Below are 14,633 nucleotides of genomic sequence, written 5' to 3'. Positions count from 1 at the left end.
CATCAATGGCTAAACACATTTTTCAAACGTAAGAACAAATCTTGGAAGGGAAAGGGAGATCAGTGTAAACATTAGGTATTATAATGACTATAAGGAAGTATACAATACCATTATCAAGTATGAATAACATATAAATGGATCATCAATCTAATATATTATCCTCAGTGGACTTTGTGCAAGCCCAATATGATTCTTAAAATTCAAAAATTGACATGTTCAAATGTTCCAAATAGGCCTTTTCATGAGGTAATATTCAAATGGCAACAGTTATTATTTGTCTCTCTAGAGGAATTTTCAATGGTTGTGGGCCTCTAGAAGGTACACAAAAAGTGGGCATATTTTTACCATTAGAGTATGCATTGTAATAATGAAGAAATGAATACTAACACCTTACACTCTACAGTATATGTGCTGAAATGAAGCAACATTATCCTAACTCAAAAGCATGGATCATTACCTCAAGCCCTCAAGTAAAACATGATGTAATGATGTGTGTGTCCATACCTCGACATCAAAAGGTGAGATGCCTCAAAATTCTAATTGTATCGAGTCACAAACAGGGTGGATGTTTTAAACTATATGATATTTTGAAGCAAACAAAGCCCAAATCTTAGAGGTAGACCTATCCACAATGCTCTTTAGCAAAACACATAAGCTAATTAATACAAATTTTGCATGATTAGTGTATGCTAAACATCAATTTCTAACAGAATTATATATTTACCTAATTTAACTGTCGTTTTGCATATGCCCACTAATCAGCTTAGGCAAAAATGAATTTTATAATGATTATCCTTGTTAGAATGTAACCCTCTTGATCAATGAAAGTTGTCAAACATGAAAAATCTATTAAAACTTGGCATAATCACAGTAAGTAGTGCTAATGGGAAAAAATCAAAGAAAAGAAACTATACAAATATTAAAGCTAAAAATGATCTCAATGATCATAAAATTCTACAATGATCAGTATATACCTGCTAATTAGAAGTTCTAGATTGGAATGACCATGATACAGTAACCATTCTTGTTTATCAAGCAAGGGGGAAAAAAAATCATATCGCAAAATTATGTTGATATCAAATGCAAATATACCAACCTTAAATAATTACCTTAGTTTGGAAGATGCACGATCCACACTAGAAAAGAAGTCTGCATAGAAATTTTGCGGTGGGTTCATCAAATTATAACTGACAAACCAAAGAATATCCTCTATCAAATCTATTTTTGTTCACTAAATCATGTCATTCCCTTGCCATGTCCAATTGACCTCATCTAAAAAAAAAGAACCTGCCACAAAAGAGCCACCAATGAAAAACTATCCATGAAGGATGAAAAACACGAAAATCGAATATCAAAGTAATTAAATTATGCACTAACAGATGGTTATACAATTAGTCCAAGATTGAAGAGATGATGAATCTGTAAAACCTTAAAGATTGAACATAGTAAAGTAGTTGATACACATAAATATTCTTACAAACCCCTTTTACTGTATTGGCCAATCATGATGAACAACAACAACGGTAAGTAGTTGAATAACACTAACTTCCAAAGTTTACCTCTACCGCTAGAGTCTGGAATTGAAGTATTGAAGAAGTAAAGTCAAAAAGTGATCTCACCTTATCTTGGAAATCCATAGCTTCAGCCTTCCCTTTGTAAATATTTTCTGCTATGGGGGTTTTGAAGGTTGGATTCAAACCAAGAGCCTGATCAACCTAAACACCACTAACAAAGGATAAAACTGGTCCTCCTTCAGTCGGTCCAATGAATATGTCAACCTGTTCTTTAGCAACTGAATTCAGATCTTGCAAACTTTTAGCTTCTAAACAACTGAGCAATTTTGTTAAGGTCGAACCCTTAGCACCATTTGCTAACAAACTCAATGCAAGTTGCATACAACATGGAGAGTATACAAAATTTTCCTCTTTGGCTTTGCCGAGTGCAAGATCTTTGGCAAGTCGATGACATGAAAAATGCGAGAGAAACGATTGAATCGTTTTTTTTTAATGAGCAAAGAACTTCCTTTTAGTTATTCAGGTTTTCCAGAAGAAGTCGGCGTTCAAAGGATAGAAATAAAGGTTTGTGGGGAAGAAGAGAAATTAACCCATCGTTAATTTCAGTACTTCACCAATTAAAACCTCTGTGGACATTGATTGTGTAGAATAGTTGGATTGATTGGATGCTAGGTCTTTCTTTGTCCGTGTCCATTGCAAGCTCCAGAAAATGCTCACATCTGACTGTGTATTGTTTAGCCAGAGTCCCTCATCAAAATGGAGGTGCACTTAACTTGAGATCTGACATGGGGATCACCCATCCACCCTTAAGATGAAGCGTTCATATGGCTTTCCAGGTTCTGCCAATACTGGTCAAATGAAGATCTTTGATTGTCACTCAAACAAATACCAGCGATATGCTTCACCCTGTGTTTAGGGCAATGAAGTAGGCTTATTGTATTTTGCAGCATGTAATATGTCTTGTATAGCATTATAGTTCGTGTTATCTCCTACTTTTTGGGATATATTAATATTATTTTTTCTAATTGTCTTGTTTGTGTTATTCGGTCCTTGTTTTATTCATTTTTTTCATGTGAAAGTTGAAACGCCTCATCCAGTTTTTCGTTGTATGGAATTGTTTAGACTTTAGATATGCTTCTTAAAGGTGGACATCTCTATCTTGTTTCATTTTGGGTAAAAGATAAATAATATCTAGATACTTGAACTGAAGAAAACTATGAATTAGATTAATTGAGATAACTTATGATTAGGAGAAAGAATTCTTCCACAACAAAATATTCGTCCATCCAACGACCATAAAGATTTCAGAAAGTTATTCCCTCAACTCAAAACCACCAAAAATGAATAGAAAGACCTCCAAAAGTTTATTCTCTCAAATCAAACCAAAGATTAGGTGCTATTTGAAAGATTAGTAACTATTGTATATTAAACTACTCAAATGCCACTTGGAGCTCCTCACTGTTCTATTTCTCCCTGCGCTAGTTCCTAACTTCCTATAGTAAGCCAAAGCCTTTGGTTGTGCTTGCTCAAATAGGTTTATGGTGAGATAGTTGGTCCACAAATCTCTGCTTGTTTGGTTTAAAAGTGAAAGATTGCTTTGTCTTCTATCTTAAGAATTAGGTACAACTGCAAGTAGGGTTAAAACAATGTACCAAATGGATTACCACTGTTACGTCGGCCTAGAATATGACAGATTATATAAGGATGAAGCAGCTAATGACATTTTACCTCTTCGCCCTCTTGGGATCCCTCTTATCAGGGATGCGTGACTTTCCATAAGCTTTCAACTTTCTTCACTGTCTCTCCTCCTCACTGTCTGACTCATCACCTTTCTCCTTGTCTTCTCTGCTAGCTGTATACTCAAAAAATTACAACCTAATGGATCTCTTTTTTTTCTTTTTTCTTATCTTTTTTCTCTCACCTATTCTTTATATACTATCTCTTTTTTCCTAACTTCTCTTCTCATCAGGTTCGTTCATCTCCTCTCCATCATGCACCCTTCTGCTCTCCACCTGTCCCACTCCCTATATGGCAGTTATTGGCAGTTAGGTTACCACAGACCTGATCCGCTACATCATGTCTCCTCTTTGCAACTCTGCGTACGACCCTTTTGCTACCTATGACTCCACATGTCATAAATAGGTCATTTATAGATGCCCCTCTCGGTCCCGTTGACATTCCGCGGTATCATTTATGGTCTGCAGATCGTCTACGGTTCCGAGAATCCACCCAAACCTCCCCCTCCAAATATTCGATCTCTGGCACATACCTCCTTTGCATGTGCGCCATCATCCACGTGTCCCACGCACACGTGTATGGAACCTGTCTTTTCGGCACACGCGCATCGAACCTGCCTTTTCGATTTTCGAGGACCCATGTGTCCTTTTTCCTCTAGTTCTTTTTTCTTCTGATATTATGTTTTTACCCCTGTCGCTTAGTATCCCACTCAAACATCTCTCTTTCTTCAAAACCCCACTTTTGCATCTAAACCCTCTCACTTTTCTCACTCTGCTCCATCCTTCTCACTGTTCTTCATTTCCGATGGATCTTTGGTCGTTCAAGGTTCGAGTTTTCCTCACTGTTCTTCGTTTTCATTGCTCTTTGCTGCTTATTACCTCAGGTTTGTCTTCATCCTATTTGTTCCTGTCCTTTGTACCCGATTACTCTTATTCGTGTTACTGTTCCTTCATTTCCCTTCGTGGTTTATTTTCCCCTTGTTACCTCAGTTGGGGCTCTCCAATTTGTTTGATTCTATCATGTCAGAATCCGAATCTGTGAGTACCTCAGGTACTCGCTCCAATGGATCGGCGTCTTCCACCTCCAGATCTAATGGTTATATCGCAGAACGATTTGAGTCAACGGCTTCTGACACTTCTAGCCCTGCCGCGGAACCTTCCACTTCAAGAAGGAAAGCCACTCTTCCTCCCCCCCCTTCATATCGCTGTAGACACAACTTAGATGTCGTTAAAACTGCTTACGGCATCCCAGCCGATGTAATCCTTGAGCACGTGCCTGACGTCACCCATTTCCCACATCTAGTCACACCGCGGCCCGGTTGTCTCATAACTACCGTAGGTCAGATAGCCACAGGCTTGCGGTTTCCCTTAACTCCTCTGGATGTCGAGGTATGTAACCACTTCAACATCCCCCCATGCCAAGGCATTGGTAACTTTTGGCGCATCCTATACGCCGCGAATCACTACAACAAAACCAATTCACCCAAAATCCAACTCTGCGACATAATAGCTCATTATTATATAAAGAAAAGCACCAAATTTGGTAATGTAGGATACCAATCCTTTTGTACCCGTCCACAGAAGAAGTCTTTTGTCCTCCACATTACTACCTCTGACAAAGTATGGCATTATTATCCGTTATATGTATCCGGTAGTTTTCTATCCGTGGATCTTTCATCTGAAGTTTCTCTAAGGCATATCAGTTTCCTTTCTAGTGGTACGTAACATCTTTTGGTTCGCAGTGCCCTTTCCTAATTTGCTTTTAACTTGTCTTTCTTCTGTGACACAGGTTGGAGCCCTGATTTGCGATCTAAAATTTACACCGGCATCTTATCAACAATTTTCCAAAGGCTCCGTGATTTGGGAAATGCCCAGTGTGAAGTTCTTGGTATAGATCCAGAAAAGGGCAACCCTCTTCTCCTTGATCCTTCGTTGAAAAGCATTGGTAAATATCAAGGTCCGCTCTACCGCCCAGCACCACCCAAAGAAAGACTTCCCAAATCCTCCCCTCACCCTAAAAGAAAGGCCTTCAAGTCCTTCAAGTACACCAACAAGATATACCACTCCAAAGCCGTTGCCCAACGAGCTGCCGCTCAATCTCATACCGCTACTCCTAATACCGCCCCCTCTTCCTACTCTGCCGTGGCGGATTGGGAAGACGACTTTACTCAACCCTCATCCACTGTAACTGAAGATGCCATGGCCACTAATAAGCTCAAACTAGCTTTGGGAAAGTGACTCGGACGGGGAGAAGGCCACCAAAGTTGCGGCCAAGAGTCCCCGACCAAAAAAAGGCTAGGGCCGCTCGGCATTAATCGAAAACCGATTCGTGCCGCGCCTATTGCTCCTGCACGCCGTCCTGGTAAAGACCCTTACCCATTTGGGCCTTTGCCATCTGGAGCCATTGGCATATGGCACCCTCAATTCAGGGCCAGGGATCGGGATATAACAACTCGTGACTCGGCCCTAGAAAACACTGCTGTTGTGGCCTCTCTTTTCTTCAGCTCGCATCTTCCCAAAGATCAAGCATATGGAGACTCTAGCACGTTCGCGTCGCATAGAGCATCCATCTACCACGGCTGGGAAAAGGTTTAAAATTTTCCCCTTGTAACCTATCTTTTCATTTGGATAGTTTGGTAACCAATCATTCTTTTCAGTTGAGTTTAGACATTGGCTATGTGGTGCGTGGCTTAACCAACACGCTGGAATCGCTGGAGACCGTGAAGCAAGAGATTGAAGGCCCTGATGGCTGGAAGGCTAAATACGCCAAGTTGGAGAAGGATCGTGACAATCTTCGAATTATAGCCGTGAAGGCTCAAAAGGCGCTCCAGCTGGCTGAAGACAAGCATCGCGACTATGTGGTCAGTGTGACATCCAAACTTGAGGGCCAAAAAGCAGCGGGTAAGATAGCCACTCAAGCCGCTGTAGACAAGACCGTGACGGAGGCTGCAGAATGTTTTCATAGTCTAGCCGAGAAGAAGATTAGCCGTGAACTTAAACAACAGCTCGAAAATCTCACTGCGGCTGGCCGTCTTCTTCCCGTTCCCCCTCCAGTAGCGGATATTCCAACCTCTGTTCCCTTGCCCGCTCCCTCTCAGGTTACTTCCCCCACTGATGCTGCTACTCAAGTGATGCCTCTACCCACATCCAGTGTGGTTGCCTCTCCCATTGACTTGGATAACGATCCTCCTTCCTCTGGTGAAGGGGATTTGGCGTCCACTCCGAAGGATGCAACCGAAGGGCAACAGTAACTCATTGGAATTTATGTCTTTGTCTAAGTGAAACTTGTGTTTTTGTAATCCCTATACTTTAACTAATTGCGCTTTTTGTATTATATCCTTTGCCTGGTTTTCTGGGTATGCCTAGTAGGTTTTTAATGTCAGGTGTTTTGCATTCCCGAGTTCCTTGTTAGCAAATCTAATTCCCATTGAATGTACTTTTGATATCCATCTTTAGCGTTGGAGTTTTTTCTGTCTTACCTAATTTTGCTTCATAATTGATTTGGACATTCAGTCGGCGAAAGCTTATCCCCCTGCTGTCTTTGATCAGCTGTGAAGCCTAATGGGGCAGGTCATTTTGCCCCAAGTTTGATTCGGACGTGTAGTCCGTGAAGGGATCATCCCCCCGCTGTGTTTGAACGACGGTGAAGCCTGATGGGGGCAGCTCATTTTGCCCCCAGTTTGATTCGGACGTTGCGTCCGCAAAGGGCTCATCCCCCCCGCAGTCTTTGAATGGCTGTGAAGCTTAATGTGGGGCAGCTCATTTTGCCCCTTGATTGATTCGGACGTGAAGTCCGCGAAGGGTTCGTCCCCCCCGCTCTCTTTGAACGGTTGTGAAGCCTAATGGGGGCAGCTCATTTTGCCCCCAGTTTGATTCGGACGTTGCGTCCGCGAAGGGCTCATCCCCCCGCTGTCTTTGAACGGCTGTGAAGCCTAATGTGGGGCAGCTCATTTTGCCCCATGATTTATTTGGACGTGAAGTCCGCGAAGGGCTCGTCCCCCCTGCTCTCTTTGAATGGCTGTGAAGCCTGATGGGGGCAGCTCATTTTGCCCCCAGTTTGATTCGGACGTTGCGTCCGCAAAGGGCTCATTCCCCCTGCTGTCTTTGATCAACCAGTATTCATGCTATGGCGCAAGAAATGCATTCTTTGTTTCATTGACTTAGAATTCCACACACAATACATTTTCTAATCACTCTATATATACAAAAAAATTTCTTGTCCCACCGGAAAGCTAAACACTGCTTCTTTCATGGAATTTCTTCAGCATTCTTATATTCCATTGTTTCTCAATCGTTGCCCCTGCTGGCGTCTCAATCTTGTAGGTGCCAGAAATTCCCTTCTCTGTCACGACATACGGTCCTTCCCAGTTAGGTCCTAGTTTGCCGTCATTCTCCTTTTTAGTGGCTGGGGTAACCCTTCGCAGCACCAAATCCCCAATCATGAATGCACGCGGCTTTACTTGTCTATCATATTGTCTCTGTAGCCTTCGATGGTACTCCTCCAGTCGCATGCGAGCTATATCTCTTTTTTCCTCAATTACATTCAACTCAATGGCTAATATCTTCTCATTTAGACCCATTTCCACTGCCCTAGTTCTTGTCATTTTCTCTATCATTTCCACAGGTATGACAACCTCTACTTCGTATGCCATTGCGAATGGTGATTCATTCGTGGAGGTTCGCAGTGTGGTACGATAAGCCCATTAAACATGATTCAATTCATCAGCCCACGCTCCCTTTCTGTCCTCCAACTTTCTCTTTAAATTGTCCATGATGATTTTGTTTGATGCTTTCGCTTGACCATTCCCCTCCGGATTGTATGGCGCCGAGAACCCTTGTTTCACTTTGTAGGCTTAAAGGAATTGACGCAACTTTCCCCCAGTAAATTGTGTTCCATTATCTGCAATGATTGTATATGGCAATCCGAATCTGCATATGATGTTCTCCCAAAGGAACTTCTTCACATTCTCTTCTTTGACTTGCTGTAGTGCGCGCCACTCCCTCCACCCACTTGGTGAAATAATCAGTGGCGGCCAGCATAAATCTTCTTTTGCCGCTTGCCATGGGCAAGGGCCCCACTATATCTAGTGCCCACATGGCGAATGGCCACGGACTAAACACACTATGTAACGGCTCAGCTGGGGAATGTATGAGTTGTGCAAACCTCTGGCATTTCTCACAAGTTGTTGCATCCCTTTTCATATGGGGCCAAAAATACCCCTGAGATATCAATCTGTGGGTTGTTGTTCGTCCAGCTAAGTGACTTCCATAATCACCTTCATGTACCTCGGCTAACACTTCTTGCACCTATTGTGGCCTTATGCATCTCAACAGTGGCCCGCTGAAACTCTTCCTATACAAATCCCCATCTAACAGAATGTATCTCTGACTTACTTGCTCCATCTTTCGTCTCTCCTTTGTATTTTCTATCTTTACTCCCATCAGAAAAGTTTTTATAGGCGTCATCCAACTTGCCTCCCTCTCAATGGTGAGACACACACCCTCCTCTTCTGATGTACTTGGCCTGCTCAAAACCCTTACTTCAATAGAATGACCCTCTGTTCCTAGAAGCACAGCAGCCACATATGCTAAAGCGTCAGCATGTCTGTTTTCACCGCGACCCAAATGGGTAAACTGAATCTTTTTGAACTTGCTGGCTTTTCGTTGTAGAACCTCTAGATATCGCGCCATCCTTGGACAACACGCCACAAACCCCCCATTCATCTGACAAATAACCAAGTTAGATTCAGAGAACACCGATAACTCGCTTACTCCCAGATCTTGTGCCAAATCTAAACCTGCTATCACTGCTTCATATTCAGACTCATTATTAGAAGCCGCGAATCCCAGTTTCATTGACAACTCCAGCCTTGTGTTCTCAGGAGTCACCAAAACCACGCCAATTCCATTCCCGGTATCTATAGCTGATCCATCCGCGAATACTCTCCATCCATTGCGCATATCCCAAAGGTCCAAGGGATCACGTTTAGATTCTCCCTCCTGATTCATGACCATTTCCTCTCCCCAAGTGGGATCCTGGGCTGGAAATTCTGCTAGGAACTCCGCCATGGCTTGCGCCTTTTCCGCCGTTCTAATCTGATATTGGATTTCGTAACAACTAAGCATCACTGCCCATTTTAGCATTATGCCTGACTTTTCTGCCTTCAACGCTTGCTTGAGGGGCAGATTTGTTATCACCACCACTGAGTGAGCCTCGAAATAGGGCTTCAACTTCAATGCAGAGAAAATCAACGCCAAGGCATACTTCTCAATTCTACTGTATCGTGTCTCTGCGTCTAGCATGGTTTTACTCTTAAAGTAAATTGGCTTCTCTACTTTTTCTACGACACGCACCAGTACTGAGCTTATCGTGTACTCTGAAACCCCCAAATAAAGATACAACCTCTCTCCTTGCTCCGGTCGCGATAGCAAAGGTGCTTGTCCTAAATAAACCTTCAACTCCCGAAAGGCTTCCTCACACTCAGTGGTCCATTGGAAATCTGGCGTTTTCGTCAGCAACCGATACAACGGTCTACATTTGTCCGATGATTTAGATATAAATTTGTTCAATGTCGCGACCTTTCCTGCCAACCGTTGCACCTCCTTCACATTCTGAGGGGACGACATCTCAACTAGTGATCTAATCTGCTCGGGATTGGCCTCTATTCCACGGTACATGACTATGTACCCCAAGAACTTTTCCAAAGATACCCTGAATGTGCATTTCTCGGGGTTGAGTTTCAGCCTATGCCTCCGGAGTATGTGAAAAGTTTCTTTGAGACCCCTCAAATGTTCCTCTTCTGATATGCTTTTTTCCACCATATCATCAATATATATTTCCATGCCCTTCCTAATCTTGTCTTCAAACATTTTTTCCCCCAACCGCTGAAATGTAGCCCCCGCATTCTTCAAACCAAAAGGCATTCTTGTATAACAGTAAGTACCTCCTTCCACCACAAAGGTTGTCTTCTCCTGATCTGGGCCGAACATCGCGACCTGGTTATATCCCATGGACGCATCCATGAAAGAGAACACCTTGAAACCATCCGTTCTATCTACTAACTAATCCACTCGCGGCATAAGATAACAGTCTTTTGGGCACTCTTTATTCACGTCTGTAAAGTCAACACACATTCTGACATTGCCGTTCTTTTTTGGAACAGCAACAACGTTGGACAGCCATTCCGTGCATTCCACATCCCTGATTATCCCCGCGCCCTTAAGCCGTATAACCTCCTCGCGAATCCCCTCCGCGTATCTGGGTCTCACGCTTCTCATCTTTTGTCTTACAGGCTTCGCATCTTCCTTCATTTGTAAGTGATGACAAGCAAACTCTGGATCTATCCCTATAATATCTTCAATCGCCCATGCAAATACGTCAGCATTCTCTGTCAATAATTGTACCAGCTTGATTTTCCATTCCTCTGGCAAGTCCGATCCGACCGAAGTAAACTTCTCTTCCTCTCCCACCCCCAGGTTCACGATCTCAATCTCATCCAGAGTTTTCAGTCCCTGAGGAGACTCGTATCCTTCAGTCAAGTCCGCCTCCTGTAATTGCTACGCTTCTCCTTTCTCGCATGTCGGTTTTTCCCCTCCTGTTCCGCGGACCATATTTTTTACCGTCACCTGATGTATATTCTGCGCGGCGACTTGATCCCCCCTTATTTCGTACATCTCCCCCTTCGCGGGGAAGCGGATCATCTGATAATAGGTTGACGAAATGGCCTTCATTTCATGAATCCATCTTCTCCCTAGAATGGCATTATATTGGGACCCAGTATCTACCACCATAAACCTGGTGAATACCGTCATTGGACCTGCTGTTACTGGTAACGTTAACTCCCCCATAGGCTCTGTCATGCTACCATTGAAGCCATACAAATTGGTTTGAGGAACCTTTAACTGATCTCTATCTATGTTCATCTCTTCCATGGCCCCTTTAAATAACAGATCTACTGAACTTCCACAGTCTATCAACACCCGCTTCAGTAGATAATTACTCATTGCTATGGTAATCACCAAAGCATCCTCATGCGGCGAAATCACTGATTCTAAGTCTTTCGGTGTGAACATTATGTTTCCTTCACCCATCGCGGTTTCCAACATCAATCGCGGCGTGCTTACCACCTCATTTACCTGCTGTAAGCTCGTTGTCTTTCTTATCTTGTCTCGGTGGGCATTTCTTCCGAGTGTCTCTCCATTGTAAATGACATTTATTGTTCCCAAGATCCTAGCAGGAGCCTGTACTCTATCCGCATGACGAACCTCCGCGACAAATTCTCTGAGCATCCCCTTCTCAATCATTCTTTCCACCAGCCACTTCAAAGCATAACATTTGTTAGTGGCATGGTTCCTAATCTGATGATAGGCACAAAAAGGTTTCCCCTCTATCTCTCCAGGTGCATTCCGCGGTCCTTCATAATGCTGCAACCCCTTGATGAGTGGCAAGATTTCCTCTAATGGCCTGTTAAGAGGTGTCTGTTCTATCTTACGGTATGGCTTTCTTTCGCGAATATCTCTCCTGTTCCGATCTCCAGTTCTTTCGGGTCCACGATTTTCCCCTCTGTAGGATCCCCCTTCTCTCTTTTCTCTCTTGCCCCTATTTCTTCGATCATCTTTATCCACCGCCTGCACTGCCTTCCCAGATCTCTTTTGTTCCCTCGCATTTCTCTGCATTATGTCCTCATACCGAATATATTTTTCTACCTTTGGGTACATAGCGTGCAGAGTGGTGATTTCGATTTTGGACACCGACTCGTGGACCCTAGTCCCCTGCCTCAAGCCGTGCTAAAATGCAATGACCGTTGTATGCATGCTTATCCAGATTCTCCACCCTCAGGGTCTCTTCTTTGAATCTACACAGAAATTCCCTTAACGATTCCGCTGACCTCTGTTTGATGTTGAATAAGGCCGCGATATCCACTACCCTCCTTTTCTGGTGGATGAAATGGTCCACGAAAGCACGCTCTAGCTCTTCAAATCTACTGATGCTCCGCGAAGATAAGCGGTAATACTAATCCGAGGCTCCCCCCTTAAGGCTGGCAGGGAACATCATGCAACAAGATCCATCATACTTACTTCCTGCCACAATGGCATCTGTTGTCTAAAGTGATGCAAATGATCAGTTGGGTCGCCCTTCCCATCATACCTTTCAAATCGGGGTTGACTGAATCTCTTAGGTACCTCCGAATTCCAGATCGAATCTGCCAGTGGATTCTTATTGAGGTTAGCAACCTCCTTTTGAGCGGCACTTTGGTTCACATTTTCAACCGCACGGTTTACTTCTCTATCTTTCTCAATCATTGTCTGTACTACCTCCAGCGTGATGCCCTCTACTGGATCTACTCCCCGGGGCTGGTATTCCTCATTTTCCCCTTCCATCTCACAGCCCCGATGATCCCCACGTTCCATGTCCTCCTGTGCGGTGTCTCTTTCCTTTCTCAACTCGACGTTCTCGTTCCTCAACCTAACTATTTCTTCTTGCATAAGTCTGGTGGCGTCTGCCGCCACATTAGATATCTCTTCCTCTCCACCCACCTCTCTTTCTTCCCTCACCACTTCCTCTACTACCTCTCGAACAGTTTCTTTCCAAGGTCTTCCTACTCCCTTTTTTGTTATGGTGGCCATTTTATCTCGCTCTCCCTATAGACGACGCCAAAATGTATACTCAAAAAATTACAACCTAATGGATCTCTCTTTTTTCTTTTTTCTTCTCTTTTTTCTCTCACCTATTCTTTATATACCATCTCTTTTTTCATAACTTCTCTTCTCATCAGGTTCGTTCATCTCCTCTCCATCATGCGCCCTTCTGCTCTCCACCTGTCCCACTCCCTATATGGCAGTTCAAGGCAGTTAGGTTACTGCAGACCTGATCCGCTGCATCATGTCTCCTCTTCGCAACTCTGCGTACGACCCTTTTGCTACATATGACTCCACATGTCATAAATAGGTCCTATACACTAGCCTTATCCAGCAACTGATCCCATGTCATTCCCTCTTCTTCTTTTGAGCCTGCTTCTTCACTCTCTTCCTCATCTTCCTCAGATTCCACCAATGACTCACTGTCATCATCTTCATCATCCGAAACTGAATCAGTCTGGATGTCTGATGGTGATCGTTGTGAAAAAGGAAGGGCTTCGTGGGGTTTTTTTTTTTTTTTTTTTTTTCAAAGTTTTATGTATTTGGCGTTGGATTTGTTGGTTTCGATTTTTTTGGTTATTTTGTTTTTCTTTTTTTCATTATTATTTGTTTATAAAATTAGAATTTGGGGAGGTCATAATAATATAAGAATAGATTAGGGAGATTTAAATAAACTTGGGGAGGTGTCACTGATTATTATTCTATCCGATTTTGTAGGAGCCAATCATATTGCTTGGGGTGCAAAATGGAGCGATATGGTGAGGAGAGAGAATGTGTGCGAGCTTATATATATATATATATAGATTTCATTAGTGTCAATAACTACAATATTCTAATTTTCGAATTTGAGTTATTTTGTTTGTATGAACGCGTTTGAGTACAATATTCTAATTATTCGGATAAAGGCAGTTTCAATATTCAATAAAGGTGGCTTCTTTAGTGTTAATGTATTAGAACCCCGTTTTCCTTGTTACTATATTTTCTACAGGTCGAGGATTCGAGGGTCTTATACAGTAAGGCCTTGTCTCTTTCACACCACTTTTAGATTTTATTTGCAGATATAGTTTACATAGAATTCTGGTGAAGGCTGGCTTCTAAGTTCTAACAGCAGGAGAGAATAATAGCTTTTTGTTGGATTTATCACTAGTCACTATCTTCCTTCTTGTTGTTGGAAGTGTAGAGCCACTATGAAGCAAGTGTAGCGACCCAAATTATGACAGCTAGAGGATCAAGGATGGATGTGCATGGTAGTAGGATAGTAAATGGAATGGGGAGCATCCTAACAGGGCCGTGACTACAGTAATAAGGGAGGGAGAGGAACACGTGAGGCGTGGGACCGAAAGAGGAATGTTGTGAGTCAAAGGGTGGAGGGGGCCTGGAGTCAGATAAGCACGATACATGCGTGGCACTGGATAGATCCATGGACCCTCTAGTACTTGCGGAAACCCTACACATGGCGATAGAGAGACTGAGAGATAGAAGGACAAATGGACGTCCTAGATGGAAGAGGGGGGGGGGGGGTATAAAGAGAACAGTGAATGAGAAAAGAAAAAGGGGGGAGAAGAGAAAGAAAAGGGAGAGGGAGGCAGTGAGAGAGGAGAAAAGAGAAAAACACCTAGTTAGAGCTAAAGTGTAAGAAAGAGGTTACAACATTTGGCGACGTCTGTGGGGAAGACGAGTTCAAAGTAAGTCAGAAATGGCACCTGGAGCGAAGAAAATACTAGGTAGGCCGAAAAGGGTAGTA

General features: G+C 43.1%; 1 protein-coding gene across 1 annotated transcript; it reads right to left on the bottom strand.

Moving 5' to 3' along the window:
* Positions 1 to 8,090: 8,090 nt before the first annotated feature.
* LOC147494345 (uncharacterized) lies at positions 8,091 to 11,926 on the bottom strand. The gene is made up of 4 exons (XM_086568110.1): positions 11,057 to 11,926; positions 10,391 to 10,762; positions 8,645 to 10,246; positions 8,091 to 8,150 (listed from the first exon to the last, which is right to left on the bottom strand). The coding sequence occupies exons 1-4, from the start codon at positions 11,924 to 11,926 to the stop codon at positions 8,091 to 8,093; spliced, it is 2,904 nt and encodes a 967-aa protein (XP_086424236.1).
* Between the last annotated feature and the right edge of the window lie 2,707 nt (positions 11,927 to 14,633).

This window comes from Coptis chinensis, chromosome 6 (genome assembly GCF_015680905.1).
Source record: "Coptis chinensis isolate HL-2020 chromosome 6, ASM1568090v1, whole genome shotgun sequence".
NCBI classification, from domain to species: Eukaryota; Viridiplantae; Streptophyta; class Magnoliopsida; order Ranunculales; family Ranunculaceae; genus Coptis; species Coptis chinensis.
The sequence above is the reverse complement of the archived record's forward strand: the minus strand, read 5'-3'. Positions and strand labels throughout refer to the sequence as shown.

Coding starts and splice junctions, on each gene's coding strand:
- LOC147494345 (XM_086568110.1), bottom strand. CDS start 11,926: ATGCAGAGAAATGCGAGGGAACAAAAGAGATCTGGGAAGGCAGTGCAG. Junction 10,763..11,056: donor TAACAGCAGGTCCAATGACG/GTATTCACCAGG, acceptor GAGTCTCCTCAG/GGACTGAAAACTCTGGATGA. Junction 8,151..8,644: donor AGAGACGAAAGATGGAGCAA/GTAAGTCAGAGA, acceptor CAATCATTGCAG/ATAATGGAACACAATTTACT.